Source organism: Narcine bancroftii, chromosome 12 (genome assembly GCF_036971445.1).
Source record: "Narcine bancroftii isolate sNarBan1 chromosome 12, sNarBan1.hap1, whole genome shotgun sequence".
NCBI lineage: Eukaryota > Metazoa > Chordata > Chondrichthyes > Torpediniformes > Narcinidae > Narcine > Narcine bancroftii.
Window position 1 is genome coordinate 76,604,372 of NC_091480.1, and position 16,814 is coordinate 76,621,185.

The 16,814-nt window shown below is 41.6% G+C and overlaps 1 protein-coding gene across 1 annotated transcript in view; it reads left to right on the top strand.

Moving 5' to 3' along the window:
- The window catches only part of LOC138746662 (plexin domain-containing protein 1-like), a 182,259-nt gene that overhangs the window by 51,431 nt on the left and 114,014 nt on the right, over positions 1 to 16,814 (top strand). Inside the window, exons 4-6 of the mRNA XM_069904948.1 lie at positions 2,321 to 2,443; positions 8,939 to 9,057; positions 15,046 to 15,145. Coding sequence (XP_069761049.1) covers positions 2,321 to 2,443; positions 8,939 to 9,057; positions 15,046 to 15,145 — 342 coding nt within the window. The remainder of the gene's footprint in view (positions 1 to 2,320; positions 2,444 to 8,938; positions 9,058 to 15,045; positions 15,146 to 16,814) is intronic.

Below are 16,814 nucleotides of genomic sequence, written 5' to 3' on the forward strand. Positions count from 1 at the left end.
TTGAGGCAGCGTCTCAAATAAATGTCTTCAATGGACGGGAGGTCAGAGCCCATGGTGGACTTGGCTAGGTTTGTTGCCCTCTGTATTCCTGGACACTCGAGTTTCCAAACCGTACCATGATGTAACCAGTCAGTACACCTTACATGGTACACCTGTAGAAGTTCAATAACATATTCAACCACGCACCAAATCTCTTCAGACCTCATGGAAACTAGAGGCTTTGATATACCTTCCTCACAATTGTGTCAATGTGTTGGCTCCAGGAGATCTCCTCTGATATGGGGGCTCCCAGGTACTAACCTCTCCACAACAGTCCCACCAATGATCCCTTGGCTTCCCATCATAAAGGCCACAAAATAAAGCTGCTTTATTTTGCGTCTTGCTGACGTTCAGAGAAATTTGTTGTCCCGGCACCACAAAACTAGGTTCTCAGTCTCCATCCTGTATTCTGATATGATTTCCTGTTATTCAATGGTGTCATCGGATTGTCTTGGAGACAAACATGGCTGCACAATCTTGACTGCAGAGGGAATAGTGCAGGGGACTAAACTTACAGCCTTCAAGGTGCCGGCGTGTCAATGAGAAGGAGATTGTGTTACCAATCTGTACTGATTTGGGGTCTGCTTATGAGATGACGTTACTGAGTCTGGATTGGTAGTCCTCACTAAAAAATGCTGCAATAAACTTTGGGAATTATTGTTGCCAAAAATTCCTTTAGACCAGTGGTTCTCAACCTTTTTTTTCCTCCTCTCACATCCCACTTTAAGTAATCCCTATGCCATCGGTGCTCTGTGATTAGTAAGGGATTGCTTAAAGTGGTATGAGGGTGGAAAGGGAAGGTTGAGAATCACTACTCTAGACCCAATTGTTACTGAAATATTTTGCTTGAGAAAAATTGTCATTGGCCCATTTCCTTTGGGGTTATGAAACCATCCACATAACAAGTCAATTAAGTACAATTAAAACAGTGGTTTTCAAACTTTTTATTTCCACCCACATCCCACCTTAAGCAATCCCTTACTAATCACAGAGCACCGATGGCATAGGGAATACTTAAAGTGGTATGTGAGTGAAAAGAAAAAGGTTGAGAACCATTGCTTTAGATGATGAAATATCAAAATCAGAATTTATTGTCATGAACTAGTCATGAAATTCGGTGTTTTGCGGCAGCGCCATATTATAACCATCTTACAACATAATATAAATAAAAACAATAATTGTACATGAGAAGTAAGGCAGTGTCTTTGGTTCATTGATTATTCAGGAATCTGAATCTGATGGCAGTGGAGAAGAAGCTGTCCTTTTGCCACTGAGTGCTTGTCTTCAGGCTTCTGTACCTTTTTCCGATGGTACCAGAGTGAAGAGGGCATGGCCTGGGGTGGGGGGGGTGGTCTTTGAGAATAGAAGCTGCTTTTTTTTAAGACACCACCTCATGTAGACGTCCTCGATGGAGTGAAGTCTGGTGCCTGTGATGTCGCAGGCTCAGTTAAACTCTGGAGTTTATAATAATACTCCAAAATTAAGCAAGTTTAAATAATTCAATTCCATTTATATGTTGTTAACAATTGCTCACTGGGACTTGGTCATGGTAACGTAAATGAGAGTGATTTGTTTAAAACATAGTCTGCGTGTCAGTGTAAGTGAATGAGTAATGCATAGTAAAGACTCCATTAACCTCTCCAATTGGTTCCTGGAAACTATTAGTCAAGTGCCTGGCCAAGCAATGAATTCAGAAATCCCTGCCAATACACTCTTTCTCCCCATGGACACCTGGGAAACACATCAAAGTTTGAGGTGTTGTAAAGATTTGTTCACCTGTTCCAGATGATTCAATTGCTTGTCCCTAGTTGCCCCATTTACCCTGGTAAAATAGCTCTCTCGCTTTCTGTCTGTACGACCACCTGTCAATCTGTATGCCTGCACTACACATACAGTATCTTACATCAACTCCATATCAATCTATACTTCATTCTATAAGCCCTGAGGCAGGAACATACCAAAGATCAGAGTGAATCACAGAAGTCTGCAGATACTGTGATTGTAGTAAAAACACGCAGTAAATGCTGGAGGAACTTAGACGATCTCGCAGCGTCCATAGAAGGTAAAGACGTATCACCAATGTTTTAGGCCTGAGCCCTTCTTCAAGGTACAGTAAAGAGAAAAGAAATCAAGTGCCCAGAAAGAATGTGGAATGTGAGCCCTTGAGATAAGGAGAGATGATCTCCTCTGATACCACCACCCAGAAAGCTATCCCTGAGGAAACCCCTTTGGTCCACAGATGTAATGACGTATTCTAATTTGCTTTCCTTTTCTCTTCCAGGTTTCATATTTACCGGGGATGTCATCCATCGGATGCTGACAGCCACTCAATATATTGCCCCACTCATGGCCAACTTCGATCCCAGTTACTCCAAGAACTCCACTGTCAGATACTTCGATAATGGTAGTCTGTCTGTTTTTAATTTGGTCGGGGCGGGGGGGGGGGTGGCTAGGACCCTTGCCTTGGAGACAGAAGGCTGTGAGTTTACACTCCATAAGGGCACGGAAAACCAAAGTGGCAGCATTTTGCAATGTATTGACACTGACATTCCACTGCGGTTAAACAAGAAAGTTTGCAGATGCTGAGGTCAAGTGCAATACACAAATGTGTTGGAGAAACACAGGGTGAAGTAAAGGGTAACCAATGTTTCTCATTTACTGAGAAGGTAACAATTGGAAATTTCCTGTTGAAGGGCCCAGGCCCAAAACGTTGGTTACCCTTTACTCCCTATGGTTGCTGCGTGACCTGTTGAGTTTCTCCAGCAGTTTCATGCATGACAATCCACTGCACTGCTGAGGGAGTGCTGCAGTGTCCAAGAAGTAAACTTTCAGTCAAGGCTGTGTCTCATCTCTTAAATGAATGTAAAATATCCCATCATCTTCCAGGAAATGACTTCAAGTTCTGAACACTTCACTAGGTGGCCAAAGTGATGGTGCTGAGACACAATGACCAGTGTGGAGATGCTCCCTGATACCTGACAGCAGATTGCTTCTTGGAATATTGGTTGAGATTTGCTGAAGTGAACGGATCCAATGAAACCAGCTATGCTTAGCTAGAAAGATGTTCTTTTATCTTAGAAGTTGAAGTATTTTCTCCAAATGTCACATTGACAACTGGAGGTAAACAAGAAAATCTGCAGACGCTCCGGTGGAGTGCAATGCACGAAGTGCTGGAGAAACTCAGCAGGTCATGCTGCATTCATATGAAGTAAAAAGCAGCCAACATTTCAGGTCTGAGCCCTTACCTGTAGTTTCCATGCTGAATAAGTTGACTTGCCTGGACAGCATGCAAAATGAAGCTTTTTACAATATCTCAATGCACATAACACTAACACAACCCCTTCATCAGGAAATTGACGACTGTTCCCTTCTCATTAAATCCCCGTGCCAGGGAAAGCTGAATCCAGCAAAATGCTAGGCCAACCATAGTCTGTGCCAGTACCTTATAAATGAAGTGACTTGGGGAAAGGGAGAAATGAGCAATTGCTGTTTTTTTGGCCTCTGCAATAGTTTTAGAAATACTGATTTTGCAAGTTTTAATAAGTGTGGTGTTCTGGTCACAGACATGGCCCAGAAACTAAGAACCGCCTGGGGTATCAATTATAAATCTGCTCAATTTGTATGACTCCTGCTCAGAAAGAAGCATTTGTAAACTTAAAAATTATTTATTCTGTTAAATAAATCACCAATATTGTAGTTTGTGTGCTTGCCCTAGTGCTATCTTTCCATTTCAAATCCCACCTGAAACTTGTTCCACAAATCTGGACCCTTCCATCAATGCAATTCATGCTTCCATTCTTCAGATGCACCCAACATTGTGCTTATAAAGGAATATAAAATCTTGAGAGGCCTTGAGAAGGTAAATTGTCAGTCTATTCCCCAGCAAAGGGAGTCTAAAACTAGAAGGTTGAGGTTTAAAGTGAGTGGGGAAAGATTTAATAGGGACCAGAGGGGCTTCCACTCAGGTGGTGGTGTATATCCGGAGGAAGCTGCCAGAGGAAGTTTGTACATGGATAAGGAAGGTTTAGAGGGAATATGGATCAAATGCAGGCAAATGGGGCCAGCTTAGATAGGCCACAGATGGCATTGACTTGATGGTCTGAAGAGCTCGCTTTCTCTCTCTCTCTCTCTCTCTCTCTCTCTCTCTCTATCTGCCACATCACTAAAGCCCTCTATCCCCAAATCCCCAGAGTGGGCTCTACAGAGCTGAATCAATGACTTCATTTTAACTTCCGTGAGCCAGGTGCTCCAACCTTTTGGGTCCGAAAATTCCAGGGACTCACAATTCCCTGCAAGAAAAAAAAATTACGTTCCTAGATTTTTAATAGCTGACCCCTTATCTTGAAACTGTGTCCTCTTTTTTCAAGTTCTCCCAAAAGTGAAAAAAAACCTATTTAGTGGTCAGAAGGCATTGTTTAGAAATATCTGCCCACAGCAGGTGAATTTGATTTGGGAAGAGGTAACAATTTCCTTGATGCCAGGAGTGTAGAAAGGTTCAGGAATCAGAGGGTAACAAAGATTTAGCAGCATTTTAGGATTGGCACCAGGTGGTCCGTAAATGGAACGTACTGCTCGAGGAGGCTGCTGTGGAAATGGGCACAATTTTGCCATTCAAAAGACATTTGGGCAGACATATGGCTTAAAAGCACATGGACTAGATGCAAACAAATGGGACTAGCCAAGATGCTACCTTAAGCAGCATGGTCAAGTTGGGTGAAAGGGCCTGTTCCGTCCTTTAAGGGCTGTGTACCACTGATGAAAGCCAAACCATTGTGCAGGGCTCCATGACGCTGACTAAGGATTCTACCACTGACTATGGCTCTCTCTATAGTTGATCAAAAACCTTTTACCACTGATGAAGCTCAAACCCCTGTTTGAGACTCCTTCTTCAAGCTAGATTTTCACTCTATAGATCCCATTAGAAAAAGGAAATCTACTTATTATTAACCAAAATCCACTTTGAAGATGAAATCAAATCTTGAAAGGCAAAAATAAATTTTGAAGATCAAGCTTGGAGAACATTGAATTTTCTCTCCTGCTGAGTCCTGTCAGGACAATTTGTTCCACCTGTAAACTCCAGAGCCTGACTGGTTATTTTTATTTCTCTACTGATCGCATCCCTGGCGCAGAGCGCAATGACCTCATCATGGCCAAAGAGGTCAGAGGGTGAGCACAGAGAAGAAAGTTAAATAAACTCTCTTCAATTGGATTCAATCAATCTTCCAGAGCTCTGAGAAATAAACTTTTCAGCAATTTGTTCAAATTTTTTTTAACAGGAGAAGGGTGATTTTGTTTTTTAAAAAAAAGAATGATTTTCAGTAGAAATAATTGCGCAGTTCTGGAGCTTTTTAAATTCATTTTTAATTGAATAATCCCAAAAGCTCATGTCTAATTACTGGACCAAATATTGAATCCATATGTTGGCTGATTCTAAGTGGCAAAGTCTCCAAGTTGGTCAAGGCAGGGAGTAGCTCAGTTGTGAAATCCTGTTAGATTCTGGGTTCATTCCACTACTGCATCTCAAAATGTCTTCGGGTAGAAGGGATTGATTGCTTTGCATTCGAGTGATGGGAGAACCATCTAGCACTTTAACCTTTCACTCCTTCTTACCACATTTCCTGTTGATATTGAAAGTGCACACTCTTCACAGAAATTAGGAGTTATTGATGTTGGCACTAGCTCTCACATCGGTTGTCCTGCCTGTAACAAAACCACTCAGGTGTGTGTGATTGGCCTCTACCTGGGAGCCACTGTGTTAAGGAGAGGAACATGATAAGCTAATGAGATGGTTATCTAGCACTATGTTTTCCCAGTGATATGACAGGGAGGTGTATGCATGACATTTATGTCCAAGTTAGCAGCAGGTCTGGGCCAAGGTCCTTGACGTCATGCTAAATTGCTTGGATGTCAGACTTTTTGAACTAGGTCAACAGGCTCATGTAATGCCAAGTTAATAAATTTCATCTACTGGAAACTTATCAAACAAAAGTTTCTAAACACTCGGGTGGAGAGAAGGCAAATGGAGTGGAAGATTTGAAATGACCAAATATTGGGAAGGGTAAAAGAGAAACAGAAGCAAGAAACCTGTCCATTCATTATTTCAAGGACTTACCAAGATTGGTTAAGGGAAAATACTGTTAACCAAGAAAGTCTGCAGGTCGAGTGCAATACACAAGCATGCTTGAGAAACTTAATGGGTCACTCAGCATCTATCAGAAGTTAAAGGTATCCTGACGAAGGGCTCAGGCCCAAAATGTTGGTTCCCTTTTGCTTCTGGCCTGATCCTTTCATCAGGATGACTTTTACTTCCTGTGGATGCTGCATGACCTGCTGAGTTTCTCCAGCACATTTGTGCATTGTGAGGGAGAGTACTGTCGTGGACAGATGAACGTCATAGGGACTTGCGTCCTTACAAAGATTTGCCTCAGGACACCTCAGCTAAAAGAACACAGGAATAGTTTCAATCCATGATCAGCAAAGAATGGGAGACATTTCAACAAATAGACTAACTGTGTAGTTGTCTATAATTGATTGCAGCTCATTCTTAAACTTACTGCCTGCTCTGTATAACTGATCTTGCCCCCTCACCCATCCATGCACTGTCTACGTATGACTTTCAGGGGATGGGAAATCATTGATCAGCTGCTCAAGATTTCCTGAAGTGATTCCCTGCTTGGAATGCCAGATTGGTCCATTATCCCTCTGGTTTTGGAGCAGAGGTGCTCGGACCACAGTTCCAAATTTGACATGACATTTGTGTGAATTAATTGTGAGGAAGGTACCCTGTTGCATTTCTCTTGAGCTTTAGGACAGACTCAAGATCATCCTGGATTTCTTTACCACAGCTAAAAGTCGAATCTGATCCCACCAACACTAAACCCATGTGAAATGCAGCTGGATGTAACAATAAAGAATAACATGGGTAAATAAATTAAAATGAAATGAAGTCCTTCCAAAATTTTATTTAACGTGATCCTTCTTTATTTCGACCCCAATGATCCCACCATGTAACTAACATTATATAACACACATTTCTTCAGAACAGACCAGAAACAAATCAGTTACTTCATCTGTCGGAATATGATTTTCCCTGTAATTGAGTTTGATAAAAGCATGGATTGCATAGCAACAAAACTTCATGTTGAAGGAAAAGTCAACTTCACAGTGTCCTGGAATTCTGATTTTGAGATGCGACCAACAGAGATGTGAATTATAATTTATTGCTGGTTCTTTTGAGGAGCCCTCAGAGTTACAGAGACAACTTAAAAAGTCTGCTTTTGGAAAGAGAGGACAAAAAGTTCCCATGTCCTCAAGCAAGCAAGTGGTTTAAAATTTGGAAATTAAGAAAAGGTAAAGGTTAAATCATAATTATTGCAGAGATGAAACTATGAGGAATTTAATAAATGGTCCATCTTTTGATCTTAAAATTTTCCGATTTTCTTTGAATATAAACTCTATTCATCCCTGAAAATAATGAATTAATTTCTAGTCTTCATTGCCAAGTGCTTTTTCTTGTGCAGATGCCAATTTCATTTATGTTCTACTATTTCATGTTATTAGCCATTATTTCTTCTGTGCATGTTCTGAAATTTCTAACTTCCTTTCATAAGCACCCCTCCGAAATAAACTTCATTTAATTTTAGTTTTAATGGCTTCTCCCTTCGTAGGAAATTAATAGAGATCTACAAGATTATGAGAGGCATAATAATCAATTTCTCCTCTTCCCAATGTCCTGGGTTGGGGGGGGGGGGGGTGAGTAAAAGGGAGTAAAAGCCAGCACCTTTTTTCCTTGGGTGGGAATAGCGAACACCCAAGGATATCTGTACAAAGTGAAGGGAGGAAAGTTTAGGGGAGATATTAGGGGTACTTTTTTACACAGCATTGTGGGGGCCTGGAATGCATTGTCATGGCTGGAGTGGAGGCTGGAACAATAGGAGCATTTAAGAGACTCTTAGACAGGCACATGGCTGAAAGAGGGTTATGAGGTAGGGAGGGTTTAGTTTATTTTGATAGGTATGTCTGATTCAGCACAACATCATGAGCTGAAGGGTCTGTACTGTGCTGTAATGTTCTGTGATCTAAGTTCGATAGGCTGATCTGATCTTGTCCTCACCACTCTCCAAAAGCCTTGTTTTTATTGCTGTACCATGTATACATGGGTTGACTTGCTGAACTACATACAAAATGAATTGTCTCACTGAACTTGGGTACCAGTGAAAATAAGCTTGAACTTGAGTAGGTAATAATAAAGGTGGTGATGTTTCTAGCAGCTGGCAGCCATTCTGCAAGACTCCTCCCTGCAGAGTGGCAGGATTGGACCATGTCCAGGTAAGGCCAAGGGAAAACTTCAATGCAGGAACACATGGAAAATAAAGCACCATTGCTTGAAGCTAATTGCTGGAGAGCAGCAAAAGGTGCTCGGTGAATTTGTGAATCTGTGATCCTTGAAAGATGTCGGTAACAACTCCCTATGATCAGAAGATAACCATTGACAAGGAAGGCCATTTGAATCTTTTCAATTTGTTTATCCATAAAAAAACCAACACTCTCTCATATTCCAACATTGTCACACAATTTCTTGTTCGGTGGTCTATTTCCAAGGTTGACCACTCTTTGAGCGAATAAATATTTGGTCTATATGAAACTACAGTTATTTGTAATTGGGTTCCTCCTGTGTAAATTGAATAGTCACATCCCAAATGAAATTTCACTCTGTCCTCTAATCTAAAGTAAAAACATCTCAAAAGAAATTATTTACAACTGTATTAAATCTCTCCAATTATTCCTGATAATTCAAGTCATTGATGTCAGGGTTTGTTTTGTGGTTTTCTTCTGCATTGTCACCAGTTGCCCATCTGTCTCCACATCAAGTCTCACTGATCCTGTCTGTATTGTTCAGGGACTACATTCATTGTCCAGTGGGATAAAGTGTTTCTGCCTGACCGAGAGGACATTGGAAGTTTCACCTTTCAGGCCATGTTATGTCAAGAAGGGAGAATCGTGTTCAGCTACAAGGACGTGAGTATAGAAAGTCATACTGGGGAAACTCAGTGGCTTAGATAATTGCATGGGTTGATGGAAATATAAGTGGAAAGATATTTTCCGGTCACAATTCAGAGCATTGATGATATCACGCCTGGGTATCATGTGCACCTTTGATCTCTAAGTCTAAATATAGGCATTCTTGCCTTGGAGATGGTGTGAGTGGATTGAGTGGGTTGATACCCTTGGTGAGGCTTTGACTTATAAGAAAAGTTTCAATAGGACCAGTCTCTACTCATTGGAAGTATTTGGGTAACAGTGGGAGGAAGTATGTCTCCTTATACACCAGTAGGCTGTCGCTCTTTTGACCTTTTTTAGCAACTCCTTTCTGTTTTATGACAAGGGGCATGAGAAGAATGTTCTCAGCTCAGGAGGGAACAGCAATAATAAGTAATATGATCAGGAGCCGACCAGATAGACCCCTTAAACTTATTCTGTAGGTCATTGACAATCCATTGTTTCATTCATTTTCCCATCTGATCTCCATTTCTCCAAGGAGTGAAACACAAAAGTCTGCAGACATCATGACTGCAGTAAAAAAAAATGCAGGATTCCACACAGAAATGCTGGAGGAACTCAGCTGGTCTCAGCTGGTTGAGGGGGGGGGGGAAATAAAAGGCTATATTACTGGAGTTTCAGGCCAAAGTATGAACAAAGAACAGGAAGGCATCAGAATAAAGACTGAAGACTAGCTGGGGGCAGGAGTCCAGACCAACAAAAGGTGTTAATTGAATTTAGTAAGAGGAGAGGTGAGAATGGATTTTGGCTCTGTAAGGGAAAAGGGAAAAGGGAAGCGAGAGAGAGAGAGAGAGAGAGAGAGAGACAGCCGGGGGAAAGGCAGCAGGGGGAAGAAGAAGACGGGGGGTGGGGGGGGGTGAAGAAGAAGGTGGTGGTGGGGATTATCGGAAATCAGAGAAGTTGTTATTATTGTCACCGGTTGGAGGGTGCCCCATCTCTCCATTCCTTTAGTGTCCAAAAATATATCCTGTAAAATGACTGAAAAGCCACCAGCCCATTAAGTAAAGATTTTCAAAGATTATAAAGCTTTGATTAAAGAAGTTTCTCCTCTTCCCAACCCTATAAAGATAAATCCTAATCCCAAGACTGTGACACTTCAGATCAGCCACTCCTGCTGCAGGAGAATGACTCTCAGTCACAACTGAGTCAACCGTTCTCAGAACTTTACAAGCCTTAAATGAAACAATGTTTCCTTTAATCACTTCCCACAGAACAAGTCCTTCATCCCAGGAGTGAATCCAGCTTTGCTTTGTCTGAATGTCAGGGGAATCCTCTGGTTGTGAAGTCAACACAACAGACAGTATAGTACTCCAGCTGTGGCCTTGATCTGAATGGTCGTTGAAAGATGTCCTGACTCAATCTACTCACTAAAACAATAATTCTACTGCTAAAAAGCACACTTGACAGAATCACAGAAAGGTTGCATCGTGGAATTGGGTCTATCAAGTTCATGTTGTAGACTTTCCAGAGTCTAACTGCTCACTGCATTTAAAAAAGGATTCACATATCTCTTTCTGTTCATTTGTCACTTCTAGTATATCCATCAATGTTCAGGGAGAGCTGGAGGAAGAAAGTTTTCTATTTTCATGATGTACCTGATTTCTAACATTAGTTCAACACCCATGTATATGGGTACATTGCACTTTGTACTTGTTTCTGGAGTGTGAGGCCTTTATGCACTGTGTTGTCAGGGGAAACAAGGTATTATTCCTATCAATAAATATCCTCAGGCATGGACAACAATTTTTTTCAAAAGGTTTGCTTTCTAAATATAAATGGGGATTATGATAGACCACTTCAATCTGACCACAAAGATAATTTCAGATTTGCTGTATCATGTAAGAAATTGGAGAAGCATTAAATTAAGTTTTATTGAATTTAGCAAGTTTAATCGCATAATAATGCTGACACATTGTATTAGTTCAACTGACCTAAACATGTTTTTCTGCTGATTTTTGTTTGTACTCAGCATCTGATGCCTCTTGTGTCAGTGTCCAGCAATAGTCGGCCAGCAATGATAGATTCCAGTTGCCCTGATACCGCTTTTACTTGGTCGCAATGTCCTGGTGAAACCTTTCACCATGTTCGTCACTGACTGCACCAAGATCAGCCGGGAAAAAGTCGAAGTGCAGAAAATTAATTTTCAATGACATGCTGCACTTCATGGTTTTGTTCACTTGAAGTAGGCTTAAAATATTTCAGGAAATCAGAAAAATAGGTTATATCTAAAAAGAGCACGTGATAGGAAAGTTTTAAGGTGATTTTCATGATCAGCCCAAAATACATGAAAAACACCCAAAAGTGTTCAGGAAGTAAAATCTTTGTCCATTGCAACTGAACTGATCCTTTTATCACTGGCCATCAGCAGGACTTGCAAGGAAATGATAAGGGATACAAATTCAGGCAGGAAGATTTCTTCCCTCATCGGCATTTCTTCCTGACTGGCATCCGAGATTAATTAATTTCACCGAGTTTAAGAATTAAACTCCAGAGTTGTCAGGCTATATCATTGAAATGTCATGGTATATTTGGGCACCAAATTAATCTATTTCTTGAATGCAATTCTTGTCCTAAAATACTCTGCAGAATTGTTTGCATGGATCAGCATGAAAACATTGGTAATTGGTGGAGATTATCAGTTTCAACATAAGATGTAATGCAGAAGTTGCAAAACATGGGAACAATAAAAGTTATTTTCTTCTCGCAGCTCATTAGCTGTTGCTTGGAAAAACCTTGTGTCGTTCAACTGTGTTGTAAATGCCTTGGGGGAGTAATGCCTCACAGCTCCATAGTTCAAACCTGACCTCCATCACTGTCTGCGTGGAATTTGCACATTTTCCCTGTGACTCCAAGTTTCCCTTCCTTTCCACATCCCAGGGACATGCAGGTTGGAAGGACACTGGACAATATTTTTTTTCAAAAGGTTTGCTTCCTAAAAGAATTGGGGATCATGACGGACAACTTCAAGCTGAACACAATTTCAGATTTGTTGTATCACGTAAGAAGTTGTGGAAATATTAACCCTAGAATGCTACAGCACAGAAAACAGGCCACTTGATCCTTCTAGCCTGTGCCGACCATTGTTTAACTAGTCCCAATAACCTGGTCCCATTCCATAGCCCTCTAGACCTCTCCCATCCATGTATCAATCCAAATTATTCTTCAAAGTCAAGATCGAGTTCGCACCCACCACATCAGATGGCAGCTCATTCCATAGTCCCACCGTTCTCTGAGTGGTTCCCCCTAATGTACCCCCTAAACCTTTCCCCTTTCACCCTAAAACCATGTCCTCTCGTATTTATCTCTCCTAATCTCAGTGGGAAGAGCCTACTCGCATTTACTCTGTCTATACCCCTCATAATTTTGTAAACCTCTATCAAATCTCCCCTTATTCTTCTTCATTCCAAGGAATAAAGTCCTAACCTGTTTAATCTTTCCCCGTAACTCAACTCCTGAAGACCTGGCAACATCCTAGTAAATCTTCTCTGCACTCTTTCAATCTTATTGATATCCTTCCTGTAGCAAGGTGACCAGATTGAACACAATATTCCAAATTTGGCCTCACCAATGTCTCATATAACTTCAACATAATATGCCAACTCCTTTACTTAATATTTTATAAAGGCCTGCGACTAAATGAACTATAATTGAATATAGCATGTTTAATCGCATAATGATGTTGACACATTGTGTTAGTTCAACTGGTTGGTCTTTGTCATCAATTTTACAACCGAAGTAAAGCTCATAGGCTTTCTTAATAAGTGCAGTCATGTTGTGTCTTTGTGCCTTAAGCGTGTACTTGCCACAAATGTAACAGTGTATATTGCAGAGGTTGTGAATTTGACGAGACAGTTCTCCTGTATTGAATCTTCCTGAAGACAATAAATGCTACTGTTAAGTACACTCACTATGCCATTGCCCGAAAAACATGTGCATCAACATGCGCTCAATCGATATCAATGTAATACACAGCATATGTATATGTGAGCTGCTTTTATAGCCTGTCTGCATCCATCCTGACTAAGCATGCCCAGGCCTAAGAGAATATTTGTATAGAACCTGCACTGAATGCATGTGAAAGCATGCTTGGACTGACCAAAACAGCTTGCTTTGTGGGCAATATACCAGTAGACTTAAAATATGACAGGAAATCACAAAATAGGTCATATCCAAAAAACAGTACATGATAGGAACATTTTAAAGTGATTTTTGAGATCAGCAGCCAAAAATCCAAAACATTACACCCAAAATTGTTCAGGAAGTAAAATTCTTATTGTCCACTCTTAGGGGCAAAATGTTGCCCATAATGTGTGAGTGACTGATAGAATCTGGGGATACTCAAAGGGAATGTGAGAGGAATAAAATGGTTTTAAAGCAATGTGTCAAGGAATGGGCGATGATCTATGTAGAGTCAATGGACCACAAAGCCTGTTTCTGTGAGTATGACTCCATGATTAGCCACAACTGCACCCAAACTGTAGACACAGAGGTTCGATAGACTTGCAGGGACTTGTAAAAACAAAATGCTGGGGCAACTAAGCTGGTCAAACAGTGTACAGGTATGTGCCATTTAACCCCCAATCGCATCGCATATCCGATCGCATATACGTCCATCATGCGTGGTCTGACAGGAGTTCACTTGGAAAATCCTGATCGAAGAACGTGAAAATGGGACATAGCAGGCGTAACCGGAACTGAAGAAAAGGCAAGTGAAAAGGAAGGTGCAGAAGGAGAAGAAGAACAGATACAGAAGAGGTTCACTGTTAAGGGGTGAGCCAAATTCTTTACAGACCTTAACAGCTTGCTGAAAAGATGGGCCCAAACACTGAACGCTTTCCACTGATCGAGAGGAGTGCTCATGCAGTGTTTTCTGCATATAAAGAAATTCATGAAGAAAAGAAAAAATAAACAAGGCAAACAATACTGGGCATGTACCTGAAGAAGCCAACATCTTCCCGAGAAGAGTCTCAGCCAGGTCCTTCAGGCATTACAGGGTGACAGTTCATCAATGGAGGTTATTCGGGGTGAAACTCTTCCAGTGGAAGACTATGAGGAAGTTGAGAACAGTGATGTGGATGATCCCGATTCACTTTGTTAACTTGTGTGTGATATAGGCTAAAAAAGCATTCCCACAAAGTTTAAAAAGTGAAAAAAATTAAACAGTTTAATTTATCGTCAATTCATATAGTTTTGCTAAGTATATACAATGTCCACATTGTATAACGCCCAGTTTCACAGAGTGTATCGTGGATATTAAGCGGTGCATACCTGTTCTTTATGTAGCACATATAAAGATACATAACCAATGTTTTGGGCTCTATGACCTACTGCAAAACCTCTTCGAGGGATGCCTACCCTGCAGAAATTCTCCTTTGTGAAGGGAGTTCTGTGGGATGCTCCCCATCTGTAATCGCTGCTGCTCTCCAGCTCTATGACCATGAACTCACCCAGACTCGCAGGGACTCGTTCCTGATTCGATAAGCCTTCATCTCTCTTGGGTGAGCACTAAATGAGCCAAGGTGTCATTTGGAGGAATGGCATGGGGAGGCTTTGAACTTTGCTGAACAATATTGAACTTTGAACTTTACTTTTGCTGGTGTCTCGGGCAACACGATTAAATTATTTGGTCACAGTCACGTTGCTTAATATGGGAGATTTCTGTGCATAAATGGGTTGGTGTTTCCTGCATGGCAGCAGTAGCTACATTTCCAAAACACTATTTGTGAGTATTTCACCCAGCCGGTCAAAGATGTATCAGAATGCATTCTTTCATTTATTTTTTTCCTCATAATAGTACATCTAATGGGAACATAATCTTCCATAAAGCTTCAGAAGATGGATAGACTTTATTGGAGGGGTGGGGTGGAAGGGGAGTTGTTTCCTTGTCAAGCTGGACAAACGGTGCAAGTCTTTGAAGATTAACATTGCTTTTTATTCTGTTTCTAGGTTCCAATAACCGTGACTCAAATAAACTCCTCACAGCACCCAGTCAAGGTTGGCCTGTCTGATGCCTTCATGATAGACCATGTGGAACCACATACTCCTGGTAAGTAAATTTCCTGGCAAGCCTGCTCATTAAATCATCATGAGATATAAACCTGGGAGAACACCAGAATGATTTGCTGTCATCGTCCAAAAACTGGACACCTTTTATAAATCCCCAATACATTCATCCTTCAAACTCTGTCACGAAACAGCAGTAATTTTATAGAAGATGCAGAGGTTTTCTTGAATCAGTTCTTTGTGATCTGGGAGAGAGAAAAGCCTTTACTGTCATAGTTCGACAGCATGAAAGCAAGTTCAACTTCTCCATGCTGACCAAGATAGTTCCTTTTGCCTGTGTTTGGCCTGCAATCTCTCTAAACTTTTCCTCAGGTCACATCAAGTTAGTTGTCATCTGATCGCACAAGTACAACCCGATGAAGCAGCATTCTCCAGATCTCAGCACAAAACACACAGACACATAACCAGACATAACACACATACAGACAAACAACACATTTGCAGGATAAGTATTCACATATATAAATAAATAGATGAATATGAGAGTCTTGGATGATTTGTGTGAGCAGTTCCTTTAGTCATTCAGCCTTCTCACTGCCCATGGTGGTGCTGGCTCTGGTCTCATTCTCGATGGGAACAGCTGAAAGATGTTGTGTGCAGGGTGGAAGGGATCCTTAATGATTTTGCGCATCCTCTTCAGACAACAAACCCAGTAGATCACGTTGATGGAGGGGAGGGATTTATGGTCCTGTGGATTGACCTCCGACCCATTTCTCTGCAGCAACCGTACCACAATGTGATGCAGCCAGGCAGGATGCTCTCGGTAGAGCTCCTGTAGAAGGTTGACATAATGGGGACTGGTAGCCTTGAGCCTTCAGTCTTCTTAGGAAGTGCAGTCGCTGTTGTACCTTCCTGACCAGTGAGGAAATGTTGAGTGCCCTCGATTGGTCACTAGTTAAGTGAATGCCAAGGAAGTTGGTGGTCTCCACTTTCTCCACTACAGAGTTGTTGATGCCTAGTGGAGGGTGGTCGCTCCTGGTCCTCCTGAAGTCCACGATCATCTCCTTCCTCTTGTCCACTTTGGCACTCAAGTTGTTGCTCTCGCACTATATCACGAGATTTTCCACCTCTTCCCGGTAGCGCGACTCATCGTTGCTGGTGATGTTGCCAACTATTGTTGCCTCATTTGCAACCTTGATGTCTCTGTTGGAGCTGAATCTGCCGACAAAGTCGTGGGGCAGTAGCGTGATCAGGAGCGGACTGAGCACACAGCCGAGAGATGCGTCAGTGCTCAGCGTGACGGTGCTCGACGTTCTGCTACCCACCCGCACAGACTGCGGTTTTTCCTATCCATGTCAGGAAATCAATTGCAATGGTTAATGCAGAACCTCGGCTCTATTGTTCCAGCTTTGGATAACCGGCCTTTCCAGTTGGTGTCATCACAAGCAGCGTGGTAACCCGCAGCTCCAAAAACTAGGTTTAAATCCTGACCCCCCAGTACAAGGGTGGAATTTGTACATTTTCCCTGTGAATGCAGGGATCTCTGTTGGGTGGTGTGCTGTTTCCACCCATGTTCCAAAGATGTGCTGATCTATAAATTACCCCCAAAGGGAGGGATATGGGGAAACGATGCTTCACATCGGATTTAAATGGCCGAAATCAGATTCTACCATGCTGTAAATAAAAAAAAATTTTTTTTTTAAAAAGATAAT